Source organism: Mus caroli, unplaced genomic scaffold (genome assembly GCF_978045245.1).
Source record: "Mus caroli unplaced genomic scaffold, Mus_caroli_1 scaffold_4, whole genome shotgun sequence".
Lineage (NCBI taxonomy): Eukaryota > Metazoa > Chordata > Mammalia > Rodentia > Muridae > Mus > Mus caroli.
The window spans coordinates 16,823,834-16,835,991 of record NW_028227259.1 but is presented as its reverse complement, the minus strand read 5'-3'; the positions used below and the strand labels follow the sequence as shown (position 1 = coordinate 16,835,991).

The window sequence follows — 12,158 nt, the reverse complement described above, 5'->3', positions numbered from 1 at the left end:
GAATTTCTATCATGAAACGCTAACAACAGTCTCCTAAGACGAGACCTTCGTGTAATCTAAAAGAAAAGAACGCACTATTCTAAAAATGCGTGTTTATTTTGAGCGTGTAATTATGTTTATTGTTTAAATCACAGAACAGAGCACTATGTGATACTCACTCTTCTTTTCCATCATTAGATTTCTTCATACAATAAACAGTTGGCTTTGACTTTCCCTCAAAAATAATTTTCTTCCAAAACTTGTAAAAGAACCACACTCAATAAAAGTCAGTAATGACTGAATAACGCAAAGTCATGGATGTTACATGTTCTATGTTATTTAACAGTTAAAAGATTAGTGCTTGCAAAACTATGGTAATTTCTGCCATCCATGTCAGGCAGAATTCCTGGAACTGGGCTGCTGTCACACTCTAGCTTTCTGTCATTTCAAGGGGTCTTCTTTGCCCACAGCTGCATGTTTTCATTTTCAAAAAGGTTGCCCTTGTGTGCCTGCAGCACAGCCTCAGCATGTCCCAAATGCCTGTACTCTCTTTAGACCCTGTATATTCTACTCTATATAGAGAGTTTGTTTATGCAAATAAAGTGAAGATCAGTCAGCACAAATCATCTCAGGTGACCATTCTCCCAACTCCTCATCTGATTGTCTTACAAAGACCCATCTATCTATCTATCTATCTATCTATCTATCTATCTATCTATCTATCTAGGACGTTCTCTTCCTTCCTTCCTTCCTTCCTTCCTTCCTTCCTTCCTTCCTTCCTTCCTTCCTTCCTTCTTCCTTTCTCTCTCTCTCTCTCTCTCTCTCTCTCTCTCTCTTCTTTCTTTCTGTCTGTCTGTCTGTCTTCCTTTCTTTCTCTTCTCTTTTTTTTTAAATTTTTTTTGAGACAAGTTTTCTCTGTTTAACAAAGAAATGAGTTCCAGGCTGTCCTAGAACTCACTCTGTAGACCAGGCTGGTCTCAAATTCACAGAAATCTACCTACCTCTGTCTTCCATGTGGTAGGACAAAAGGGATTTGCCACTATGCCTGTATTGCTTGTTTATTTGCTTAATACAAGAGGGGCTCATTGCATAGCCCAAACTAGCTAGGACTTACTATGATGGTTAAGCTTGCCTTGAACTCAGAGCAGTCCTCCTATGCCATTATTCAAAGTACTTGGATTGAGTAACCATTATCACCTTGAAGAATCTTTTTATAAACAATTTCCTCCTTTGATTTGGCCTGACTATTTGGTAGTTTTCTGTTTTGAATTATGAAATCCTCATTATTTTCTAAAGTAAAGATTATAAACTTTCGATCTTTTTGTTTGGATGGTTTGAGTTTTGTTATTGTTGTGTTTTGTTTTGTTTTGTTTTGTTTTGTTTTGTTTTGTTTTGTTTTAAGATAGGTCCTTACCAGTAGCTCTGGCTGTCTCGGTAATCACTATGTAGATTCTGCTGTCCCTAAAAGTACAGAGATCCTCCTATCTCTTTCCACATCTAGACTGCACCTCCAATACCGGACTGCTAGGATTAAAGGCATGTGGTACTGTACCAGGCAAGAATGTGCATTTCATACCACTGATTTTAAGTTTTCATTAAAAATTTATATTAGTAAGCTAGGGACATGGGACAGCAATAATAATCACTCCTTGTTCTCCCAAATGATCTGGATACAGCACCAACATAGGAGCTCACAGGCAAAGGTAATTCTAGTCTCAGGAATTCTGAGAATCTCTTCTAGGTCTGTGGGCAATATACATAAAAATGGTGCACAGATATACATGCTAGCAAAATATCCATGCACACAATAAAATAGAATATAATAGAGTCAAAGAGAATGCTAAATTTAAAACTAGGAAATAAACTTATGTCTGTTACCTAGCTCCAAAAATATACCAACATTTCAAGAGTCATTGTAATTCATGTGTAACTTTCATTGCTTTTATAGTTAAGTGCTACAATCTATTATGCTCAGATTAATGTCTGTTATAAGCTCTTGCATTTGTCTAAAAGAAGAGGTCCAGTCGTATTCCTATGATTTCTAAATACTTTGTGTTGGCTTCCTTTAAGCTCACTCTAAGTACTAAAGATTTACTTATTCATTTCTTGTTCTCTCATACAGCCATACATTTTCATCACTGGCCAATCTTTATCTACAGAGTGCTCATATCCATGTCATTGACTCATAAATTCAGATGATTAAAAGCATCTTGGTTTTTATTTTTCAGTTAATGCTCACGTAGCTAACCGATGACTGGATTTTTTTATCAAGTGTTACAGCATTGCATTAGAGACTGTTAACATATTCTGTACAGTATTACCCATCCATGTTTTATGTCTGTAGGAATGTTATCATTTTCCACACTGACACTCCTTTTAAGGTAGCTGTAGCATCAGAACTTGTTTGCTTCAGCTTTTTATTACATATGCAAATGTTTACCTACTCCAAATGAAAATTGGACCCAGTTTTTATTGGTTATTATTTCATCCTAGTAGTCCTTAGCATTAATACTAATGATTCATCTTCATTAAATTATTGAAGTCCTAGTCACACATATAGAAAACATTTATGATGTTTCCTAGTATCTGTGTGTTTTGTTTGAAACAGGGATTTTTTTGTAGTCCAAGTTGGCCTCAAACTTGCTACTTAGGCAAGGATGACCTTGTCTTCCCCTCCCTAGACAAATAACATTAGCATTAGAGATGCCCTCATGGCACTTAGCTGTGATGGTTCCTTTTAAGGAAATATTAAAATAACAAGTCAAAAGAGTTTGTTTGTAAAAAGGATTGTTTCTACTTTTCTCAAGAATAAAAATCAATTGCAATTTGTCAGCAACTAGAATGTTAGGCTGGTAGACCACACTCCAAACCAAAAGCCTGAGTAGAAATGTGATTGAGCCTTGCCAATTTAAGATACCTTTTCAAGTCTCAAGTGCTTTTCTAAAAATAACTTCTAGGTATTTTTGGGTCTTAACAAAAGCTGGATTATAAGGGATATAAGGTGCATTGTGAAGTGATAAGGAATAAAGAAAAGAAGTTTGTTCAGGCATTTCTCTCCTCTCTTTCCTTAGGGCATAAGGGATTGAATGAGTCTAAGGGCTGTCCAGAAAAGGCTAGGCTGATAGTAACAAAAGTACTGATCACTTGATTTCTCTCTCTCTCTCTCTCTCTCTCTCTCTCTCTCTCTCTCTCTCTCTCTCTCTCTCTCCTGTGTGTGTGTGTGTGTGTGTGTGTGTGTGTATGTGTGTGTGTGTGTGTGTGTGTGTGTGTGTGTGTGTGTGTGTGTGTGTGAGAGAGAGAGAGAGAGAGAGAGAGAGAGAGAGAGAATGTTTTGGTTGTTTTAATTTGAGAAAAGACCTCAAGTAGCCAAGATTTGTCTTGAATTCTTGACCCATGAGATTAAAGATGTGTGCAAGCATGACTTTTGAAGCAGGGTACTATGAAGAAGCTTCCTTTATGGAACCTTGATCAATTGCCATTTGTTTTCTGGAAAATGTTTTTCAAAACTCTTGAAATATATAAAAACCATATCCTTGGGCAGAGATCATCAGAATAATGTGATATTTTATTGTCTTTCTTCTGAATACTTAGTGCCTTGTGATTCCTTCAGGTTCCTCATATATTCTATTTAACACAGCTGTCTCCTCTGCTCCCAGAGAGCCATGTTTATCTTTGCTTTATCCCAAACATCATTTCTGTACCAAATATGGACCTGTTACCAGGCTGACTTACAGTTACACAAAAGAACAACTTGAAATGCCCAGTTCTATCTAATTGAGGCATTAGGAAACTTTATCAGAGTTACAAGCAGCACAAAGGGGTTTTACAATACTTTGTAACTGACTGTATACTGGGGATGTCTTTCTAGGCCAGGGCAGATAGCCTTGTTAACTTTGAATAACTCTATGTCATTACAGCAAGTACATGAAATGCTCAGGTTTCCCAGCCACACTGTGCTCATAACCATGGCCATCACTATCATCACTATCTCCATCATAATATGTCACACTGATCTTTGCCTTAGTTTGTAACTTGTGTGGTCCTGATGATGGGACTCAGACTTAACACAAGCTATGAAACTGCGTTACCACTTAGGTGTCTCCAGTCCTTGTTTTATATTTTCTATTTTGGAGAAAGAATCTCACTAAATTACATAGGTAAGCCTTGAATATACCATGTGAGCCTTGTACTTGTGACCTGTTATTATAAGTATGTGCTAAAGTGGCAAACTAAGAATTATATTTATTGCATGCTAGGCACTGCCAGTTGCTAAGTGCTTTTGTGTATTCTAACACACTAGTAGTAGATACTATTCAATACTACTGGACAAATAATACTAGCAGCCCCATATTATATATAAGAAATATGAGGCATAAATAGCTACTTGGACTTTTCACTAATATCATGTGTAAAAATTGCCTAAGATCATCTTTAAAATATAAAATCAGAGAGAGTATCTCTAGGGCATATTCTAGAGATAATGTAGTCAGTACTGGTCATTATTCCACCTCTGGTGAATTTCACACAGTGAAATAAAGGATAAGACAGTTGTCATAATTAATGAGATGTACACATTTCCCCAAGTTCCTTACAAATCACACAGTCATTAAAAAGGCAGTCTCATCATAAAGAGGATATAAAATCAGAATCTTTAGATGGAAAAAAAAACCCTCTCAAGTCATCTGCATAACATTTGGATCAACAGTGGAGCATTTGTATTCTGTATGAAATGAGACTCAAGATTCTATTGCCTAGTGACATCATGGCCAGTTATGTTCCTGAAATTACGCTCTATAATGTTTGAATAATAATGATACATCACCAGATAATTTATTTCTCAGGATATACCCCTGTGTTTATATGGTCTGTGACTGATTTTGCTGAAATCACTGAGAGTTGTATCCCCCAACATCTTGTTGCCCACTCACTCTAGAACCTCCTCACACACTTGCTCCTCTCTGTGTTGCCACATGCTCTAACACAGTACCATGTTTGTCTGCACATCTTGTTTCCTACAGTCACCTCTCAAATTACTTTTTCATAATTCTGCTAATTGATGTGTAAAAGGCTCAAAGACCATTCTGGCTGGATTATCTTATTGTTTTACATTGTAACTGTCCTTTTTTCTATACAGGAGCAAAATTTATCGGAACATTCCCCATTCCAGACACCTATAATCCAGATGATGATAAAATATATTTCTTCTTTCGAGAATCATCTCAGGAAGGCAGTACTTCTGACAAAAGCATTCTTTCAAGAGTTGGAAGAGTTTGTAAGGCAAGATTCACTTATTTTTCTTAAGAATTATGTCTATATGCATGAGGTAAATTAAAAGTAATTCATCTTAAAGGCTGAAGGAATGGTGACCATCCATTATTGATCAAGTTTTAAGATGAGTTTACACTATTACATATAATTATATATAATATGTATACGTGTAATTTTGGAGATGCAATTGTGAAGAGAAAAGATAAGTTATTTTCAAATATAGACTTTTATTTCCAGAGCTTGATCTGCCTCCCTGATCTTGCATGTCATTGTCACTCCACCCCAGATCCTCTGTTACCTACTGCTCTTTCTAGTGAGAGCACACACTGTCCTGGTTCCCAGAGGAGCAAGGTTTTCATGTAGAGTTAAACAACCTTGTCTTAAAATTGAATACTCAAGAAACTTAAACACTAACAAGATCATGTCTCTGCTTTTATTAATACACATCACATACATAGCAACCATGTATTTTGTTTGGGCCAACTTACATTGCAATATAGCTTTAGCTTATTACATAAGATACGTCCTATATAATTAACCTAGACTAAGTTCTAAGAGAAAAATGAAGAAAAACTAGAATATTGCAATTAGCTTTGAATACTGCCATTTAACGTAAATTATAGTAACTAAATTATCAGCTTGAGACACTCATATTTTGCTCCATCAAGGCTTTTAGTTGGTTGACTATGGTCTTTATGGAATAGTGACAGGACTGGAGCCAAGCCTTGATTTCCAAATAAATGTATTCTTCCTTGTTTTGACTCTGCTGAAAGAACTTTCCTGAGAAGAAATAAATCAATTACTATGAGCAAGAGCTGTTAAGTTAATAAATACCTTCTGCGGGGAATCTTTCTTTGGTCTAAAACAAACTTTACTTTAAGTAAGCCTGTCACTTTTCATTTCAGTCTGTGCCCTCAGGCTTTTGAACGCTTCCAGGGGCAGATATACAAACCATCACCACACATGGAATGGCTAATGACAGCATGTCTTTTGAATGAAGCCGACTTGTGAGACCAGATCATTCTTTACCTCCCATCCTAGTCAATAATGCTTCTCTCTCACTGATCCTCTTTTTCCCCACGGGGAACAGAATTTCTAAGAAGCTTCCTCATTCTCTGATAGTCCAAGAATCTGTAGTCTTTTCTTAAATCCTCTTGCTACTGATGAATGGCCATGCCTGGAGTTGCTCCTGGTGCATTAGTGTACTGAAGCTTGCCACCTAACAACAGTATGATGGCCCTGAGAGCTGTGCAGTAAATTGGCCCTTTTAAATGAGTGAAGTGTATTAAAAATGTCCAAAGGAGTTTACAAGCAGACTCATTTCATGAGGCTTTGAAAAACACATATGACAAGTGTGCTGTGTGTGGTAAATTTCAGTGCTAATTACTTAATGTGTATAATTCATTTGTAGAGTATTATTTGTCATAAAGTAATGGTTTTATTCTGCTGTAAGTGAATCTTAAAGGTAGATGGATCACTTAACATTTGTAAACTTTTATACAGAAACTGTACAAACAGGAAGGTCTCTAAGCATGAAACATGGAATATTACATTTTAAGTTGTGATCAAACTCAGGAAATTCTAAAAGTGCAGGGAGAATGCAATAAATGAATCGTCACAAATTAAAAAGTCTCTGAGATTATACAATAAGACTGTAAACTTATCATCCTAAGAGACTGTGAGATTAAATAGGGACATGTGATGGGTGAATTTGATGAGCAAAACCGAGACTTTTTACTCTGTGTGTCTTGTCTCTTAATCATTCTTTTAACAGGGTGGCATCTAAGATTGCTCAGTGTGATCTCCTAGTCAAAGGTTCATGATCTCTGGTTCCAAATGCTCTCTACGCAAATTACCTACAGCATATCCGGGCTCATATTCACTATGACTTTATATGCTGTTTTCATGTAAAATAATTCTTCTGACATTATTTGGAATTTATTCTTTTCTTGTTTATTCCCCTTACTTCCAAAATATCATCTTAATATCATTTCTCTATGTTTTGTCAAGTAATATCAAAAAGCATATTCTTATAATGAGACAAAATTGAGTTGATAATTATAAGAAAGTAGTCAAGAAGGAAGATTCCATAATTGGCAAAGTTCTGAGGAAGCTGTGGAAGCCTTTCTGACGTCACCAGGTTTCATTCTAGCAGCACAGAAGTCCTTCATGCTGCTTGTTCTGCTGACATCTCCCACAGTCCATATTTGGAAACACAAATGTTAATTCTTGTTGCCATTGTTTGCTTTTATTTCTAATACATTGGCATGAAAAGGAACTGTTTACAGTGTAAGAATTTCATGCCACTTTTGTTATGAAACATAAGAAATGCTGTTATATTGAGTTGAATAATCTGTTTTCCTGACTTATTTGGCAAAAGGTTATTGGTAAGAGGCCTCAGAAACAGACTCTCATACATGTACACACATACATACACACACACATACACACACACACATGTACACACACACACATACACGCTCATGCACACGTACATACACATACATAAGATTAAACATGGTTAAAGTGAAAGGCTATAATATGTTCAGTATTACAATTGTTCCATGCATTATCATTGAATATTTCACCAATCGCAACAGAATATGCCTTCCCTAAAAAACATATCACAATGCTAATTATAAGTCACTGACCTTTTTCAAAAGTAAATTGCAAGGTACAGCAAAGGTAAACTCATAATAAAATATGACAAAAACAGGAGATATGAGAAGTTGCTATCAGTGAAGTTTGAGGACATATGAAGGGAATGATTATAATGAATGATAGAATATAAACAGGATGATTATACATGGAGGCATGAAGGACAGGCATTCCATGCAACAATTTTCAGGGTAGATTCTGTACAAAGAATGCTGAAATCTTGTAACAAGAATTCAAGGCATGTGTCAGCGGAGCAATGTCTTTGTTGTAAATCAGTTAATAAGAAGTCTTACCTCTGTGTTAGCAAACAAGAACACTATTCTGTAGGCAATAGGGAGTTATTCACTATTATTTGAGGTATAAAGGGACAAGGTGAATATATTTAGCTACTGCTTGAAGAATGCATCTGGTTTGAGAAATATTTGTGATTAGGAAGCCTGTCATATCCAACATAGTAGAAATAAATACATGGCATTATATTTAGGAGCTATTTAAAAGAGGATCTATTTATACACATCTACAGTATAAAAATTACTATTATTTTATTGATATATTAAGATAGACCAGTTCAACACATAATCGTGGGCTTATTCATATCTACAATATTTAATGCAGTAGTTACATGCTGTTATGTTGAAATATGACTATCAAGATAACTTAATTCATAGTACACTTTAACTGCTTCCTTGTTTCCCATCCCTGTAAAAATGATGTTTACCTTATATAATGCATGTCCCATAGTCAATATCACCCCAGAAGACACTTTGCATATATAGAAGCACTGCTATATTCTTGGTAACTAGATTTTAAACTAGAAGGCATGGATCTGGAAAGTGGTGGCTTATTAAGCTACTTAAAAGCATGAACATAGGCACTGTAGAGTCTGAATTCTTGACTTTGAAAACGACTGATATACTATTGGCTCTTGAGTCAAAAAAAGTTCCTAAAATTGTTTAGAAAGATTTATACATTTTTTAAATTTTTTTTGGCATGGTAGTATGGGAAATAAAATTTTACCACCAGTCAAGGTAATGATAATTTGATTTAAAAAAAATAAGCAGTTGCTGTGGATGGACAGATATCTATAATCCTAGTACTTGGGAAAAATAAAATATAACAAAGAGTGAGGGTAGTACGTAGATTGGATAGGAAGAGAAGGAGGGGGAGGAGAAAGAGAAGGAAATATAAAAGAAAGAAAAAAGAAAGAGAGAAAGAAAGAGTGAAAAAGGAAATCAATGATCTTTCAATTATGCTACAGTCCAAAAACCTGCCACTTGATATATACCTGCTACCCTCGTGTAACTTTCTCCATTTTTAGTCTATACAATGTGGATACCCATTCTTCTATGAGTATTGTACCAAACAAATGTCAGGCTTATGTGAGAGCATTTGGATGTACCTGTGATAACTGATAATCAGGAAGGTATTGATGACTGACATAGATTTCTGAGTGTGAGCACAGTCTGATGTAGGAGACTCACATATAAGAATGAAAACCTTGGCTTTTTGTACATAAAAAAATTTGTGCTCACACATATCATATCTCATATACATAGACTTTTATATCCAATTCAACTCTTGGAACTTCTTCACCTGCTGAAGAAGGTAGCAATAGTATCCTGTGGGTTAACTACCAAGTTGTATAGGCAACAAATAGCATTGTATTGTGTTTACATTTGTTTTGTTGAGTTGGACAAACTATTTCACTTTGGAGGCCTGGCTGCCCAAGAAACCACTGTGTAGTGCACACTAACTTCAAACTCTCCCAATTCCCTTATCTCTTCTTTCTGAGTTTCAGATATGTGACATCATGCCCAGCTTACATTGTATTTGTTATAAATGTAGAAGTTACTGTTATTTTGTTTTTATTAAGAAAAGAGAATTTATTTTGTTATTGTTATTTATATATAAATGTGTGAGTGTATGCTACATGGCTGCAGGTACTCACAGAAGCCAGAATGTCATTGGCTCTCAGGAGCTGGAATAACAGGGTGCTATGTGCCACCTGAGATGCATGCTGGGAATCAACTCTGGTGCTTTGGGAGAGCTGCAAGTGCTTTTAACTATTGAACTATCTTTCTAATCCCCTGTTTTGTCCTCATTTAAAAATAATGGTAATTTGAAAATGTATACCATTTTATGAATACAATCAAAGTAATTTTTGAACCACATCTGGCAAATATTTATTAATAATGAGAACAATATAAATTTTGGCTGGAGCATGTGAAAGGAAGAGATGTCAATTAACATATTATTAATAATAATAAGCAAGGAGAATACCTTTATGTGCAGACCTTTTTTCAAACTAGAAATCATTTTCACCACACAAGGCATGTTTCCTAATGAATTATTTATCATAAGATCATGGCTTTATAGTCCAACTATGTAACAACCTTTTCATACTTAAAATAAGGTGATTTTCCTATTTTCTGATTTTCAAAAACCTTGTTAAACTCTATTAAATTCTCCATTCTTGTTTAACTGTCAATATTTCGAAGCATAAAGTGAGCCATCTTACACCTCAGAGAATTTTTGTCACAGATAATACACTATATAGATGCCCATGGTGAGGAATTACATATTGACTGAATGATCAGTCACAGCAGCATGAAAGAAACTATGGAAAATTTACTTTGTCTATTTACTGTCTATTTACTTTGAAATTCAGCACTTTCAACTACCACTGTATCTGTACAACCTCCCCCACCGTGTGTGTGTGTGTGTGTGTGTGTGTGTGTGTGTGTGTGTGTGTGTGTGTGTGTAAATGCTAATCCTGTTAGTGGGGCTAGCTCTCAGCTTTGCACCTCAAGGGCTGTTTTGATTACTGGTGGATTCCCTTCATTTTTGGAAGCATTGTGGCAGGCTTACTTACGCAGCCCACTCTAAGTTCTAGCTGCAGGCCATGCCAGTTCTCCTTTTGTTTTGAGCATTTCCTTTTGTCCATGCCAGGAATTCAATTTGGATAGCCCTGACACATAACTTGCCTAGGGGTCTCATTAATAGCTGTTTGTTTCAATTCCACTTGCATTGTCTGTTTTGATATATGGCCCTACTTGGACAATCACTGCCTTTGAAGATTTGTGTTTTTAGTCTGATGACACTTTCTGTATTTATTGATCTCCTCTGGGCTGTGGTTTTCTGCTTACTTTTAGTGTGTCACTTGCAACCTAAGTGAGAGATTTAGGGGCCCCAGTTACAGATGTGCTTTGCCTGTACTTCCATCTGTTTTACTGTCAGAAAAATTCCTGGGAAGGGATGTATAATGTTTGCTGTAGCTTTTAAAACAAAATTAGTGAGCCTTGATACTACCCGCAAGCATGCCTGTGTTTATCCAACTTAACCTGCTAGTGCTCAGACACTAAATTCTTTAGCATAATGCATTATCCACGTCCTGCATTTCTAATGATGTGAGTTTTTTAAATAGTTAGAGAAACAGGTTTTCTCTATTCTCATTCATGTTCTCCAACAGAAAATCACAAGCAGTTCCCTGTAAATATTACTTAAAAAACAAATTTTAAAAAAAGCAAATAAAAAACCAAAACGGTAAGAAAAAAAACCTTTTCTTTGAAACTCTCTCTCTTTTTTTTTATATCCAGTATGGTATAGAACTAGGCATGGTGGTACATGATTGGAACCCCAACTCCTAGGGGAAAGAGTCAGGAGGATCTATAGTTATCCTCTGCTACATAGTAAATTCCAGGTCAGCCTGAAATACATGTGACTCTGTCTTTTAAAAAAATTGATTAATATTAATGGACTCACTTTGTGTGTATACAGAATTTTCAAATCCAACGAGCGTAGAGAATAATACACTCCAAGAAATCAGGACAATAATACAGTTATCAATTCACCATTGATTAAAATTGCAATATTTGATCAGACTTGTTCATGTATATTCTTGTGCAAAGGAAAGGGGTCATCTATGAAGCTTTTAAATGCAAACAAGTTTTCTATGCTGTCTTCTCCAGTGGCTCTCATCAACAGTATTTATTCTTGTATTGTACTTGAGCAAAACTCATCTCGTTTTGAAGTATGATAAAATACGTATTTTTCAAAATTAAAAATATTATTCTGTCACTGATGCTACTATTTCTTGGAAGCAAATACACAAGTCAAGTCTAGGTTATCATCAAAGCCACCAAATAATATTAGGGAAATTTTGTACCTTTATGATTTTTGACTTAATGGATGCATTCTTTCACTCTTTCATATCCTTTATCTGATTTGCCATTTGGAATAAAAATCTGCATCTA

At 35.5% G+C, this 12,158-nt stretch overlaps 1 protein-coding gene across 1 annotated transcript in view; it reads left to right on the top strand.

Annotated features, from left to right (window-relative positions):
• Sema3d (semaphorin 3D) overlaps positions 1 to 12,158 on the top strand; it is a 199,440-nt gene that overhangs the window by 135,842 nt on the left and 51,440 nt on the right. Inside the window, exon 8 of the mRNA XM_021162841.2 lies at positions 5,114 to 5,256. Within this exon, the coding sequence (XP_021018500.1) occupies positions 5,114 to 5,256 (143 nt within the window). The remainder of the gene's footprint in view (positions 1 to 5,113; positions 5,257 to 12,158) is intronic.